Raw genomic sequence first — 16,991 nt, 5'->3', positions numbered from 1 at the left:
TGACACCATGATATGTTTATTGAGAGGCTTTGGATAATAGAAAAGGTGGTGGCTACTGCTGGAAAGTCACAACCATCGACAAAAAAAAAATAAAAAATCAAACAAAACAAAACATGGACTCCCTTTTCGAGACACGCACGCAAGTACGGACGCGTCCAACTGCCAATGTGGAGTAAACCTTTTTGAATGGCGAGTACGTTCGAACATACTCGCAAATATGTTCGGTTTTTAACGTAGTTTTATGTTACCATAATGCCACAGGTACTATTGCATTATGAGGGAAAAAATGCCAAACCTACCACCCCCCCCAAATATGCTATACTTGCTGCATTTAGCCTGCAAGCACGAATGTAACGAACTCGCCACGCAAAAATGTTAGCTGTACTGTACTCCACATTGGCAGTTCCACGCTCCCGTACGCACGCATACAAACACACTCACGCATCCTCCAAAGTTACAGCAATGCACAGGACAAGACAGTTTTCACAGTTTTAACAAGTTCATATCTACATGGAAAAGTCACAAGTTACACAATTAGGGGAGAGATTTACTTTTACAAGGCAACAGAAAGCAAGAAGCGCTCAACAACAAAATCATGTTAAAAAATAAGACATTTTTTTTTACACTTCATAAAATCAACAGGGGCCCAGATGGACTGAATGTTGACATTGGATTAGCGTGCAAACGTCATGTGCACCAAATTGGAGAGAACGCAAGGAGATGTAAGAAGGACACTAAAATGTTTGAGGAGGGATTCAGTTCATCTGGCTGCCCCTTGTATACAATTATATATGTTCTCTCTTCCTATACATATACACATTTATGATTTACACAACTTGAGCCAGGTACATTTAATATAAATGTAATTCCGGGTCAATCAGAAGAAGTCTCCGAAGAGCTTCTCTGGTCCGTAGCCTTCAGCAACGTTTTGAAACCACGACAGACGAGTAAATCACACAGGGACATTAACGCAGACCGTCTACGTGAGCGCTCGCTGCTCTTTTTCATTTGGTCTTTGAAATTCAACACTCGGCGTGTTTTGTTCTGTCCACGTTGAGTTCCAGCAAGGTTGTCTGGTACAACAACAACAGAGCCTCATAAACATCTTCAACTCGTCTTTGGGTAAAAATGGGCTCAGTTGGCAAAACAAAGCCGTGCCTTTAAAAAAAAAAAAAAAAACTAGCGGGGTACGAAAACATGATCATTTTTTAACCAGATTTGGTTTATGTTATGTAACAGCCTTGTATGCTGTTTAAATAATGCTCAGGAAGTAGCTCCATTTGAAATGTGAGAAGATGGAGGTTTATTTGCTCCAGTGGGACCTTGCATGGTTGTTGTGTTATTTAGGCAGCCACACAATCAAACAAGCAAGCCCTCAAGTTACAACCTTTGTTTCTTTCTGAGGCGAGACTGAGAAAATGAGATGGGAAAAAGCAAGTAGAAAAATGTAGTACTTGAAAAACGGAAAAGATGCTTGGCTGAAATCAGCATGTTCAAAATGAAGTATTATGTGCTTTGTAAAACAGTGGAAAGTCAACAGCAACCAAATTTTCAGTCAATGATATAAACCATCAAGGTAGGAAGATTAAATTGTAACATTACAAAAGAAAAGTCCCTTTTTTTTTTTAGTCACTAAAGATACTATAAGAGGATTGAACAAAGACCAATTCAACGCATGTACTTCTTTGCCGCAAACAAACACAAGCTGACTGTCAATCAAACTGACAATTGTGTTGATGCACCAAACCAGTGACTCTATAAGTTTGGGAAACTTCTATTCCAAAAAGTATTACTTGATAATCATCTCAACATAAGTACGGTGAACCCGTAAGGGACGGAGACCACAACTGCCACAAATAGCGAAAATGCAAGAGCAATTGACACCCCGAAAAAGGTTAATAATTGCCTACAATGCCTCAAAAATGCGGCAAAGCAATACTTTTATTTCATTTTTGCTTTGGGTTGAGCACAAAAATGTAAGAATGTATTTTATGTTCTTATATAATATTCTTCTGCGATTGGCTGGCAACCAGTTCAGAAAATGGATGGATGGATGGATGGATGGATGGATGGATGGATATAATATTCTGAATACAGTGAAATAAATGCATTTAACAAATAAATATAATCTGTTGTATTATTTTCATTGTTATACAATACTATTAATTGTTTACTCAGCTATGTATCTATTACTATGATAATGATTATGTTTAATTTTTATTTATTACATGACTTTGTTTCAGCTTTTTTTGAAATGCTAAGTGGAGCATGAGAACGTGAGTTTGCAACTGTGAGAGTTGCTAAGAGTGACTATACATTTATGCTTTTAATATTACCACTTTATTCTTGTAAAATTAAGATTTTTTTTTCTTGCAATTCTGACTAATATCCGACCCCAAACATTTACACTTGGATTTAGGTCTAGCTGGGCCAATTCCAAAACGTTAAAATTCTTCTGATGGTGTCATCCCTCTGTTGATTTGGAAACACAACATACTAAAAATTCCTCTTTATCATCTTTTGTGCTAAAAGTCACTGACATTTTCAACAATTCGCCTTGACTCAAGCCCCAGTTCCAGCTGAAGAAAATTCAAGCCCAAAGTATGACACCCCCCACCATCATGCGTCACTGCAGCGAGTGAGTGTGCAGTCACGTAAAAAAAAAAAAAAAGATGTGCCACAATTCACAAATGATGAGTGCAAAGCTGTGAAAACACCTGCAAAATAAAGAGGATGAAAAAAAAAATCAATATGGATACCCATATCAGCTAAGCTCTGTCATTCGAGGCTAATCAAAGCCTCGTTTAACGGTTGAGCTACTACATTGTCATCCGAACCCTCACACAAGCCAATGTCTTGCTTGAGCTGAATGACGATGTGTAAAAAGCTCTCAAAAAGCCAACTCTTTGTAGGACACGCAAGGTCATTTATTTTATTTTCGCTCAGCCTCGAAGACGCTGGTCTGAAAGCTGTCACGAGCATAAGTGGTGCCAGACAACATTATTGTAAATAATGAATATACGTTGTCCAACACCCAAACACACCATGGCCTAGATTCTGAAGAGGTCCGGCTCTCTTATAATGTGACACATTTTTGTGAAGATCATATTTTTTTTTAAATGCGTAGACAGAGAAGTTCAAGAGACGTTTTACACCCGCCCTTGTTCGTTTTTGGCGATTAGCTACACATTGATCATATTTATACACACATAACTGAGCATATTCATCAGCGGTTGTCATTACGCACACGTAGCGTGATGATCATTCGGGAGATAAAATGTTCCATTTTCACAGTGGAAATGTTAGATCACAGTGGCCAACAACAGTTGATTTTGTTTGCTGTGTGCTTCTTGAGATAACCGTGCCCGGATGTTCTTCCTCCAGTGTTTATGAATGACTGTGTGTGTATGAGCTTAGCTGATTGGAGATAGATTCTCACCACTGGGAAATCTCACTCCCACAATGCACTGGGAGCAAAGCCAAATGAAGATGTGGAAGCAGCAAGGAACCAATCACAGCTAAAATACTGAACACCACAAAGTGTTTTTTTTCCCCCCATTTCCTTGCTCTTCTTCGATCTGTAAGATCTCTCCATTTTGTGCAAACTTTCAATATAAACCAGAGCCAAAAACGCAAGTTCATTTTGGACTTGTGTATGAAGCACATTCACACAGATACTGACTCTGTAAAACGGATTAACGCAGGTCACAAAGCAAAACGGGGACAAACTGAAGCGGCTATTGTTTCACGTTCTTTTCTATTTTTGTCTCTGTGCAATCCTGGTTTTGGAAAAGGATTTTTTTTTTTCTATAACAAAACCAATACCTTATTACTTTTTCAGAAGAGGGAGGGTAGGGGGATTATTCCCAAAAATACCCTTTCTAAATTTAGTTGCAGTGCAGTGTTGTTTTTGCCATTTTGGTTTTAGTCTTTTGGACAAAAACTCTTTTAGTCAGTTACATTTTAGTCGTCTCTATAGTTTTAGGTCAGCTTTAGTCAACAAAATCTCAAAAAGGTTTTACTGCGTCTCTATCTGTACCTTATTAACCACATGGCTAGCACGCACCCATTACTCTCGAGCAATGGCCAAAAATATAAAATTATACTATTGAGTTTATTTTTGTGTGGGGAACAGCAACAGGTCTAAAATGCTACTAATTAAAGTGCTGCTAATGCTACTAATAAGCTTGACAACCATTACACTTGCTGCCTAGCCAGAAGTCCCCACAAGCTAATAAATTGACATTAGCATAACAAAGCTAACTTTCGTCTGAAGCTAGCTAACAGCCCATTCGCACATAGGCCTAATGCATTGACGTTAGCACAAATGAAGCTAAATTTAGCCTGAAGCTAGCTAACAGCCCACTCACACACATGCTAACATCAATTCATTAGCCAAACAAAGCTAACTTTAGCCAAAAGCTAGCTAACAGCCCATTTGTGCCAGGTGTTATGCAGAAAATTTGAAGCTTACTATGAAGTTTATCACAGGCGATTGTCAAGTAACATTACGTGTATAATATACGTTAAGAGAAGTTGAACCAGTTGGCTAGGATAACCTGCTTCTCACTGTACACAGCGAGACGGGGCTTTTTGAATATCTGACATACCACCCACCATTTTCTTCCAGTCATCTCATTAACTGAAACACACACGGCTCGTCATTTCGTCATCAAAGAGTCATTTCGTCATAAGAGAGTTTCGATGATCTCTGTTTCTTTGTCATAAAAAAAAGGCCATCAATGAAATAATTTCGTCATCATTGACAAAAACAACACTGTTGCAGTGCAAATGGCATCAGTCATGATGAAGGTCTTTTGTTGAATTTCTAAGCGTTGGCGGGTTTGCTTTTTTTAAAACAGCTAATCACATGACTAGAAGAGGACAACATGAAGACTCAGAAGTGGCCATTTCAAGATGAGAAATGCACTAAAAAGTAAAGTGCTCCCGGTCAAATGAGCCTCATCACGAGATGACCCAAGAATCACTGAGGTGTTAAAACTCAGCGATGACATCACTTGGCGCCTCCGTAGTGAGGACGTTTTGGAGAAATCCGCAGCGCGTGCCACCCTTTGACTGACATTTTTGAACGGTGCGCCAAAATCTACTTCCTAAAAGCTGGTTGGTTTTTGTTCAGAATCACATAGGTGAGATGCAAAAGTGTTGCCAAAAGTTCATCGACCTCTTCATTGACCAGGAGAGCGCTGTTAAGGCATGTGTCATTGCGTGCCGCTGTGGACCGATGGCGATGGCCTAGAATGTATGTTTGTTTGCTAGCGCACAATGGGAAAAAGTCTTCTGTTCACTGTAGCCCTTCTTTGGCGGGAGTGAAGCAAAAAAACAAACACAAAAAATGCGGGTCTCTCACCCCCCAAACAGCCAATCACAGTCTCCAGTCCAGGGGTGGATTGTGAGATTTGTCAACAGAAATGGCAACAATTAAAAATAAAGAAGCTGATTGGCACAATGAAATACAGTTAAGAGTTACTGTGAAACCAGAAACCTGTGGCTGGTTTCCCACAAGCGCTGTTGAATCTGAGGGTCAAATGTCAGCGGCGTTGTCACGTCCCTGCGCCCGTTGGCCCAGTAGCCTCCTCCGCACTCGCCCTCCAGTGTTGGTGACAGAGCAACGTACAAGATTGTGGCAGCACCCTCTGAAGGAGCCTGAGGGGGGGAAAAAACAAACATAACGTAACATAACTTTTATGTCACTTCTAGCCATTTATTAAACAGGACAAGCAGTCAATCATAAATACTAAAGCCCAGCCCATTATTTATTTTTTTTATGCTGAGTCCGATATTTGGTAGACTAAAATTCAGATAACTAATTAATCGGCCGATTTAAAAAGGCACATAATAATAAAATAAGTACTTTTTTTTAAGCTCAACACCACAGAAATAAAGATACGTTCCTGACACTTCAGATGTTGTTGTGACTTTCAGCTTGTCCACCGTAATTACACTTCATAAAACCCGTTTATTTCTTCATATTCCGTTTTTATAATGTTTTATTATGTTTTGAACGATACCCTGCTATTATTGTTAGACACAGAGAATTAAATTGTGGTGTTTTTGGAACGGATTAATGGCTTTTTAATCATTTTAGTGAGAAATATTGATTTGACATACAAGTAAATTGAGTTACAAGCATGGCCTGAGAACAAATTAAACTCATAACTCAATACAGTAATATTCTCACTAGTTGAATGATGTGGCATGTTGACACCACAGCTGGGATTTTTCTTCAGGTCAATTACTGTATTACAAATAAAACCCCAGCTTCTTTCAATGCGTCGTCATTATCATAAATCTTTCCGTTTGCGATGTAAGATGTTGTGACAGGCGAGAAAAACTGTTTGTGCGCTGCAACGTTGGCGGGTATGGTGTACGAGCGTGTGTGCGTGTTAACAACTGGCATGCATGAGTGTGTGTGATTAATGTGTTTGTGTATGTGGGGCAGAACCATCCCAAAGGTTGTGCTCACAGGCAAGTCCCTGTGACAATTGCAGTTGGAGGTCAAACACGCACACAAGTCTCCTTACATTAAATCCTGAGAACAGTAACAGCAGCCTGTGGCCTGAGCTGCAAGCTATGCAAGGATCGTTTTCAAATTTAACGCAAAGTGAGCGGCCTGCTTTGATTTTTAGCAGCACTTGATTCCCTGTGATGGACTCACTTTGTGTCTGTGGGTGCGCATAAATATGGGAGTTTTGTAAAAAAGAACCTGCTTAATAAAGTATTGTCGCCAGTCATCTTGGTTGTTTTAACTCCAGAGGGAATTTCAAATTTGCAACATGTTTAAGTTTAATTTTTTTTCCAACGTTAAATGAAGATTTTCTACGATGGCATCTTAGGGCCACATATGGATATATATTTTTTTTTTTAGAGGGTGGGAACAATATTCTGAGAAGAAACTTGCAAATTTGTGATTGTATAAAGTCTCAAATTTACTAGGTTTTTTTTTCTCACAAAATTTCCACTTTATTAGGTCGCAAAACTGCCATTATAAAATTCACATTTACGAGTTTTTTTTCTCGTAAATTTGCCACTTCATAAAGTCGCAAACTTGCGAATCAATAAAGTGTCAAATTAAAAAATTTTTCCCTCGCAAATCTGCCACTTTATAAACTCGCAAATTTACTATTTTTTTGTCACAAATATGCCACTTTATAGTTGCAAATGTGCGACTTTATAAAGTGTCAAATTTACATTTTTTCCCTTGCAAATCTGCCAATTTATAGTTGCAAATCTGCCACTCTAAAAAACTCGCAAATTTGCCTTTATAAACTCGCAAATTTACGATTTTTTTTCTCACAAATATGCCACTTTATAAAGTTGCAAATTTGCGACTTTATAAAGTATCAAATTTACATGTTTTTTCTCGCAAATCTGCCACTTTATAAACTCGCAAATTTGCCACTTTATAAACTTGCAAATTTGCTACTTTATAAAACCGCAAATTTACGATTTTTTTTTCTCATAAATATGCCACTTTATAAACACGCAAATTTGCCACTTTATAAAGTGTCAAATTTACAATTTGTTTTCTCGCAAATCTGCCACTATAAAATCGCAAATTTAGGAATTTTTTTCCCGAAAATTTGCCTCTCTATAAAGTCACAAATTTGCCACTTTAAAAAATGTCAAATTTACATTTTTTGTTCCCTCGCAAATCTTCCACTTTATAAAGCTGCAAATCTGACACTTTATAGTTGCAAATTTGCCACATTATTAACTCGCAAATTTACGTTTTTTTTTTCTCACAAATATGCCACTTTATAAAGTCACAAATTTGCCACTTTTTTTTTTTTTTTTAACTTGGACCATTGTCCCCACTCTTTAAAAAAAAAAATAATAATAAAAAAATTATATACAAGTATACGTGGCCCTAATATGCTGTCATAATGTTCACCTTTTAGGTCCGAAATGTATCACAAACAATGAATGGGAGTTCGAGAGACAGTAAACAATTGCGGTGCCTACCCTGAAAAGCAAGCGGGCCGCGACACCATGTGCCAGGCGCAGGGGTGTCCAGAGGTGGCGGTAGAGAGACGTATCCACCATGCCGGGGTCCACGGCGCACGAACTCACTGGAAAACCTCCCTGCTCCAGCTCCCGATGGAGGTGGGAGCTAAATAAGAGCTGCGCCAGCTTACTGTGACAATAAGCTGCGTGGGCTGAATAGCACTGTCTGCGGAGGAACAACATCGTCAGACATGATGTCTCTGCTTGTATGCTGGGGGGGATGAGAGGAGGTGGGGGTGCAAAACGTGTGAGAACCTACCTGCAATTCAAATCATTCAGTCGGATCTCGCCGATGCGGTGCGCGGAGGAGGAGACGTTGACCACCCGTGAGGAGTTGCAAGATTTGCCGCTGAGCTTCAATATGTCCAGGAGCAGCCAGGTTAACAGGAAGTGGCCCAGATAGTTCACACCAAAGTGTACTTCAAATCCATTTTCGGTACAACCCTCGGGAACTAGCATGACACCCGCTATACACACACACACACACACACACACACACCCACACACGCACACACACACACACACACACACACACACACACACACACACAAAACAGAAACAAGCGTGATGAACACTTGCAATGGTGAAATTCGCCTCAGGGGCTTGAAAAAAAGCAAAATTGTGATTGGATCCCTTGTTATATCCCTCGTGATTGGCTTGGAAGCAGAGCTGTCAAATTAATCGATCAATCAACACGTAATCGATTCTGAAATTAATCGCCAATTATTTTTATAATGAAAAATTATCCATATCCTCTGATTTTAGCATATCAACAGTAATTATTTGTTGATTTTTGTAGTCCTTCATGAAAGAAGACTGATTATCGTCTATATTTAATCAAAATATGACATTTGCAAACATCTGTTTTTACTTTGGAAAACAATAACCAAACCGGTATCATTTTAAAATAACTATATGAATACAAATGATGAAATAAACACCAATCACTGGGTAACAAACAGTAAGCAGGTGTAAAATGCTTTTGTAATATACTTTAATGCAAAATTAAAAATGATTACAATTAGTTGATTAATTGATTGAATAATTGATAGACTGGAAGCAGTCCGCAGTTTACCAGTTCCGGTAACAACACGGTCCACAAATGCTAATTAGTCCCGTGAAAAACATTGAAAACCGGACATTTTAATGAATTTATAAAACACCTCAAGAACATTCTGGTTGCTTTTAAAGGAAACATTCACGCTGAACTGCAGATGCACCTAATGAAGTGTGTACGTCATCACCGACACTCACCATTATTGACCAAAATATTGAGTGGTAAGTCACGCTCCTTGAACCTCTGGACGAACTGACGGATAGACCGCAGGGACGCTAGGTCCAGTTTTTCAAACTCCACTAGAGAGAACACACACAAAGAGACGCACATACATGAGAACCATCGCAAACGGATTATTTCTGTGAACCATTTGGCTGGTAAGACATCAAAGAATTTTAATCAGCAGCCTCGGTGGCATCTTACGTGGCAATACAGGCAGCTTACAGCACAGTTGATGCATGGCCACTTTACATAAAAACATAATACGTGTTCCTATCAGAGTGTGACACTATTATATGCGGTTTAAGGTGTGACACGGCATGGGTTCAATACGGAGTGACTTCTCATTTAATACAATTCAGAATCGATTTTAAATGTCGCAAAGTCGATTTAATTTGAATTATTTTATACCGTCTTGCCCCCTCGTTTGTGTGTGCCTTTAATTGGGAGCGCTGTTCATGTTGTACATGATTTGGCCACTTAGGGGCAGTGTGGTTCCACACGTTCTGATATACTGTTACGTTGTAGCCACATCAGAGAGTAGAAGGAAAAAGTCACGATCAAGTTATGCCAAAAAAAAAATAAAACATTTTTTTTAGCCGTTCTTTTGAGTGCTAAAAGTTCCGCGAGTAGCGCGCTAATTAGCATTAGTGAGTCAGACTGGAGTAGATCATGACGATTCTTTGTACGTCTATTAATTGAAGCAGAAATCATTGTCAATCAAATCATTCTGAATCGAAAATCGATTCTGAATCGAATCGCAGACCCAAAAATCGGAATCGAATCGTGAGGCAGTCAATGATTCCCATCCCTAATCGGCAGTGTGGAATCCAATCAAGCCGATGTACAAATACAAAGAATATACAGTAAATTACATTTCAGTTTTCTGAAGACTCAACTGGACTGTTCTGGTTGTCTTAGAAGATGTTTTGGCCAGGCAAGATCAACCATTACACTGACATGTTATGCCCCCATTTTTTTTTTTTTTTTTAACAATTTCAAACAATTCCCAGTTGTCTTAACTAGGCTAGAGCTGTCCGATGTAGTCCTGGTGCATGACAGGATGAAGCCTGCTCGGATAAGAATCAAAAACGCCTCCTAAGACAACCGTAACAGTCCAGCTGCGATCGATTCACCGCCCTGAGAATACAATGACTTGGATGAATGAGAAAATATGCAGCCATCTTTCAGGCGAATTTAATGTTATTCTTTTCAGAATTTTTTTGGAATATAAAGTAGGTAGCAGGGTGATTTGCTGGTTTGCACGGCTGGCTCACAGAGGGGTTGGTGTTGGATTTCCTCCTGATCGTTCAGTTTTCTCCCACAACCCAAAAATAACAGAAAACCTGGTTTCAAATCCCACTTGGACCACATTTGAGTACATTTGATGGTTTGACACCAACTGACTATTAGATCAGGAAATGGATTATAATTTCTCTGAAATGATTAAATGCCACTTTAGACAGATTGCAGTTCAACTTTTCTTTTTTTTTTTCATTTATGCTATATATGCACTTCATAAGCATTCCGCTTAGCATTCAGCTATCAGCATTCAGCTTTCAGCATTCCCACGCAATTTCTCCTGAAATTGCACTTTAGTCTAGTTATCTACAAAAATCTCTCTTTTTTTTTCTTTTTTTTTTTAAAGCCAGTCCTCAAAATACTGAGATGCTATGATCCTCCCAATTAGTGAGAGCGCGAGTGCAAACGTGCGTCTGTGGAGATGCAGTGTGCATGTGGGTGTGGGTGTCCCGTCTGTCAGTGCTCCCCTGTCCCCTCCATTGGCCTCCCCAAGGACCCCTGTCAAGACAAGCCAGTCATATCTTCGAGAGTCCACGGGGAGTAGAATGGCATCGATTCGACGGGCCTTACTGATGTTCGGCTGCTTTTAATATCCTTCGAGATCTTATGGACCCCTTCATGGCCTACGTCACGATGACGTCATGGTGTTTACCGGATGCAAAAACAACTTGCCGCTGCAGGCAACGGAAGTGATTGAATTCTTAATTTTCATTTTATTATTATTATTGTTATTATTAATTCAATCTCTGGTGTAATAACCTTATTTATTGATTGATTGAATTATTTTTTATTTTATTATCTGTTCTCATTGCTCTTGGACATGTAAATTTCCCAGAGGGAGCCATCGCAAAAGGATCAATAAAGTCAAGTCTAAGTCCAAGTCTAAGTTAAAAAAAAATAATAATAATTATTAAATCACAGTAATTCACCGTTAACTCATGGCGAGATGAAAACCACCCTCATTGCCATGTTCTCACTGAGTCAGCACCTCACTTAAAAAAAAAAAAAAAAACTTCCTTAGAATTACTCCAATGATTATCTTGAGGCTATTTGATGATTGTGCAGAACAGCTATCTATAACGACCGTGTCATTTTTGCCTCGGCAATTTTGATGCTCGTGTGGACAACTCAAGGGTAGCCATGAAAAATTGTGTGGAAGGAAAGAGGCAACTTTCAGCTGAGGACTCACTCCATCATTGTCTACTTTGCTCTTTTGAGATCAATGTCACCTCGACACTAGTGCGACATTTTAAAATGGTTCCAAAAATGATATCACGTTGGAGGAAAAAACAAAACAAAACATTGGATTAGTATGTCCTGTGAGTAAATTGGGGGGATGATACAACCAAATGACAAAATCACATCCCTGATATAATCAAATGGAAAAGTGAAAAAAAATCTTGACAATTACAAATTGGAATAGGCAAAGCAAGACAATCATGGATGTTGCAGCTGACTTGAGGAGATGTCAGCATCACGCTGATGTCTGCCCAAGATAAATTCATCAATCAGTGAGTCAGGCTCAAAAATAGTAAATGCAACAAAATCACATCAGTGAGATCGTTTTTTTTCCCCTCATTTTTCTAAGACTGAATGTATTCGCTGGCGTGCTTAGTGAACAAGGTAACTGAACTGAAAAATTGTACTGACACAGACTTCAGATAACATTTTGTTTCTTGGCCAGAAAACAATTAGAGCTGTCAAAATTAATCGATTCATCGACAAGTAAGCGATTATCAAATGAATCGACAACTATTTTAATAATCAAGTAACCGTTTGGCGCCATTTTTTTTTTTTATTTAAAAATGTCCAAATCCTCTGATTTCAGCATATCAACATGTAATTGATCAAAGATTTCTGTCGTCCTTCATGAAAGAAGACTGATTTTCTTCTGTGCTTAATAAAGTCGGACATTTGCAAACATCTGTTTTTACTTTTGAAAGCAATGGCCGAACTAGTAACATAATACAACATCAATCCCACCCCCCTTTTAAAAAAAAAAAAAAATCACAATATGAATACAAAGTATGAAATAAACACTAGTGATAGACCGATATGGTTTTTTCAAGCCCGATACGACAGATTATTTGTAGTCAAGGAGGCCGAAAGCCGATAATCAATTGTAGTAAAATAGAAAACAAAACAAAACACATTTGTTTAAAAAAATCTAACAAAAATTTCAGCGATTCCAAGGTCATTAGCATGTGTTAAGCTAAATTTAAAAAATAATAATTAAAAAGCAAGTAAATAGATCCTTAAGATTTCTAGTGACAGCACTAAAAAGAATGATATCCTGTGCTGTACAAGTAAGTTGAAACTTTGTAAGTAAATAATGCGGCTAAATAACTGTTACCCAAACATTTGCTGTGATTTAATAAAAAAAATGTCACTGTGATCTAAACACGGTAGCAATTTAAAGCTAAAGCCTTCAGTGATGGACAGCAAACTTTAATAAATATCTTGTTTTTACAAGCTCAGCTGTCCCACTTTTGACACAGCCTGCCAGGAATACCTGGACACATCCAGTGTAAACTACCCTGAACAGCCGCCAATTAATATGAAATTTGGCTTCCACCAATGCCTTATTAGAGTTCAATTTGTGGCTTTCATCTTGCTGCACCTGTCAAATGTCTTCAGCCCCACTTGCACAAGATGAAATCACTTTCACAGATCGACGGGAAAAGCATGATGGACGACGGTGTCAACTTCGCATAAATCCACCTGGCTTGGAAATGCATCTTGTGCCCTGGTTGTGGCTGCAGTCAAATATGATTAAGCTGGATTACATTTAAAGCTGATATTAAAATGGGCTGCAGGTGAACACATTATATTTGGCCTCCTGCCTTACACTAGAACAGTGCTTCTCAATTATTTTCTGTCATGCACCCCCCCGTAAGAAGAAAACATCTCGTGCCCCCCCACGCGACTATAAATAGTATCATTTGTCTGTAAAATTGTTATAAGCACACATATGCATAACACTGTATCCGTATTAACGTATAAGAGAATAAAAAAAAGGAAGAAATATAGACCAACTTACAACAAAGAATAGCTTTAGTAACTGTAACAGAAAAGATCTAAAGTGCATCTGAAATTCAAAAATAAAATAAAATCCTTAATTAAACTATAAACATTTTAGGACTGACCATGTCAAACCATATGATACGGAAAAATAAAATTACATAAAATCAATAAATAATAATGCATTCAAACTGATCACCAACATTAACTCAGGAGCACAATATTAAAAAAACCAAAAAAACAAACAAAACTTTAACCTGCAAAACAAAAATATATAAAAAAAATTGTGCTGATTTTTTTTTGCTGTATGCAAAGCACGCATGCTCAGTCCAAACAAAACCCCTATACCACCTAGCGAATTATCCCTGCGCACACTCTGCCAATAATGAGAGCGCCACTGCCCCCTAATGTAGTGGAGGTGCAATTGCACTTTATTCTAGGACAGTAAAAAAAATAAAATAAAAAATAAAAAAAATTAAAAAGCATGTTCCCCGAGGTCAAACGCGCCCTGGGCAAAGCTGGTAATGAATGAGCTTTGAGAAATTTGAGAGAAAAAAAAAAATCACATTTTATTTTTCAATAAAGACGGGTTCGGATTCGTACCTCCAGCATTCGTTACGAACCACTGCTCTAATTCAACAGTAGAAACAGGAGGAGGAACAATGAACTCGCCCCTCTGAGAGCACCTCTTTTAAGACTCAGACAAGGAAGTAAATAGTTCCCTTCGAGATGTCTGATAAACAACGCTGTGATAGTCAAGAATATTAGGTCTGGGAAGCATGCCAGCATTCACTCCTCCACTGGCTCTTATTATTCAGCTGATGTAGCAGACAGGAGGAGGCGGGCTGCGTGACGGTCAACGCCAGCTTGCCGTGTTAACGCAACGACAGGCTCCTAAATCAAGACTGGTCGCGTCGTTCCATTGCAATTATTTGCTTGCAAGTACAAACTTGTTTGATTTGGAATGCTCGTCATTCAACACATGGATTGCAGCCAAACCTAAAGTTGCACAGATGCTGGTGGAACTTCTTGTATTTTGGAATGAGAATATATATAATTACGGGTGTCAAAATTAGTGCTTTAATAGTTAATCTCAAATTCCTTTAACACCACTACTTTTTTAAAAAATTATTTTTTTTATGCATTATTAATGACCCTTACCTGGAAAACCTGTATTGGGGGAATTCCAGTCGCAACGCAGCAGACGTCAAAATTTAGCAGCAATAAATGTAATAATAATGCATATATTTGTGAAGCCTGGGGTCAAGTTGTATTTCACAATTTTAAAAATGTGCAGAATTTACCTCATGTTAAAGATTAGATGCACTGAGCTGTCAGTATTACAAATGCAATTCTGCCATCTAGTGGCAGAAAAATGACCTCAACACAAATCAATATCACATTCGGTTTTTTTACAGTACAGTACATCTTTTTAATTTTAACTCAATTTTATGAATTATTATGATATTACTCTATCAATCACTAAAAGATGCAACCATATTTCTATTTAACATTTTTTTTCACTTTTATGAAAACTTAAAAAAAGATTTTACTCATTTTATTGTACATTTAGAACAGCTATAAAATTTGCGATTAATCGTGAGTTAATTATTGAAGTAATGGGATTAATTACAATTAGAACTTTGAATCACCTGACACCCCTAATTTTAATACAATACAAATACAAACAACAAACTCAAGCAATTAAATTAGAGCAGTTTAAAATTTTCTAAATCTTCCAGTAGATGCTCATTCAACTGTGACGATGCAAAGAGACATATTTGTCACATGCACACACACACACACACACCCCCACACACACAAACTTACATATAGATGGACATGCGCTGGTTTCTTTGCTTCACATTTTTAATCCAAGCTTTTGGTTTAAGGCGGATTGTGCAACTTTCAAGTGCAGCGTGACTAAAGTTAGTGGACAGACAGAGCTGCCTGTGGCAAGCACGCATAAATACCTCCTATCTGTGTCTAGCCTGTATCCGGGTGTGTGTCTGAATAATCAAAACTAAAATCCTTTGGAGCTATTTTTTTTTTTTTCCTCGGGACAGACCCATGTGACCCAACGGTGACATGAGGTCATTCATTCAATTCATATTTATAAATATTTAATTGACAAGTAGGCCTAGCGCGAGCACAAATTCTATTATTTGGTCTTCATTTGGCCTTCATTTGTGTAGTGGTTTTCTACCTTGAAGGAACTCAACGACCTGGACCATGCAGCTAAGTGTTAATTTCGTTAACAAGCTCTAAACACATTTATTTTCGTCAACACACATTTTTCAGCGGATGAAAACGAGACTAGACTAGACTAAAATAAGTAGGGCTAAATCAGTATGCGTTTTCGTCGACTAAAAGACGAAAATGAACTTCACTTAATAAAAACTGGACTAAAATCTATGGACCTTTTAGTTCATGAACAAAAACGAGACGAAATGAAATGATTTTGTAAAATCTTGTCTCTGCTAATCTGTCACTGTCATGTGCTATACAGTGACTCAGCCCCTTTCAAATCTGCAGCTAGCAAGTGCAACATGCAAAAACACATGGGACAGAAAGGAGGTGGATTCACGGAGAAAGAAAAAAAAAAAATTATAGTTATAACGTAACACTAATCCAACGTTTATAACTTTCCAACAATAATGTTAATTCGACCGCTAACTAATGCTGGCTAATTCATTAGCTTGTAGCATGGAGCCATAGTAGCCACTTGTTGATATACTGTAATTGTGTGTCAAGTTTTTCAATATTTATGTGAAATAGTTTTACATCTGAAATGTTCAAGTGTGATTAATTTGAAACTGGGCTAAAACTGAGACTAAATTTTAAAATGGCTGTTAAATTAAAACTACACACAGCCCGCATATCAGAAGTGAGTATCAAACTGGTAGCCTTTCACATATTACCTGAGAAGAATCTAGATAGCTAGTTAGGCTAGCTAGCTAGCTACTAGATAGATAGATAGATAGATAGATAGATAGATAGATAGATAGATAGATAGATAGATAGATAGATAGATAGATAGATAGATAGATAGATAGATAGATAGATAGATAGATAGATACTCATCAAGGTCACACAACTGTGCCTTTACTGTTGTGAAATAATTCTCACAGCGGCTGGTACTATTTTTTTTATATGCAGGTCTATGAAGAAGAAAAAAACTACTACAACTGTAGAAGTAGCTTTTCCCCTTGAAGAGATGAAGAATCATACTTTTATCAGATTGATTTAATCCGAGCCAATATATTTGGTGCAAATAGCAGGAAGCGTGCCAAAGGGAGTTTGGACAGAGATGTTAAAGTGTGCCGCCACACATACTAATGAGAATCCATTACCGGCTCATTCAACC

At 38.0% G+C, this 16,991-nt stretch overlaps 1 protein-coding gene across 1 annotated transcript in view; it reads right to left on the bottom strand.

Annotated features, from left to right (window-relative positions):
• Positions 1-16,991, bottom strand: part of LOC144030192 (polyprenol dehydrogenase-like) — a 22,693-nt gene continuing 5,702 nt past the window's right edge. Inside the window, exons 4-7 of the mRNA XM_077536267.1 lie at positions 9,280-9,381; positions 8,285-8,492; positions 7,984-8,191; positions 1-5,664 (exon numbers count right to left, since the gene is read on the bottom strand). Coding sequence (XP_077392393.1) covers positions 5,485-5,664; positions 7,984-8,191; positions 8,285-8,492; positions 9,280-9,381 — 698 coding nt within the window. The 3' untranslated portion in view covers positions 1-5,484. The remainder of the gene's footprint in view (positions 5,665-7,983; positions 8,192-8,284; positions 8,493-9,279; positions 9,382-16,991) is intronic.

Source organism: Festucalex cinctus, chromosome 11 (genome assembly GCF_051991245.1).
Source record: "Festucalex cinctus isolate MCC-2025b chromosome 11, RoL_Fcin_1.0, whole genome shotgun sequence".
NCBI classification, from domain to species: domain Eukaryota; kingdom Metazoa; phylum Chordata; class Actinopteri; order Syngnathiformes; family Syngnathidae; genus Festucalex; species Festucalex cinctus.
The sequence above is the reverse complement of the archived record's forward strand: the minus strand, read 5'-3'. Positions and strand labels throughout refer to the sequence as shown.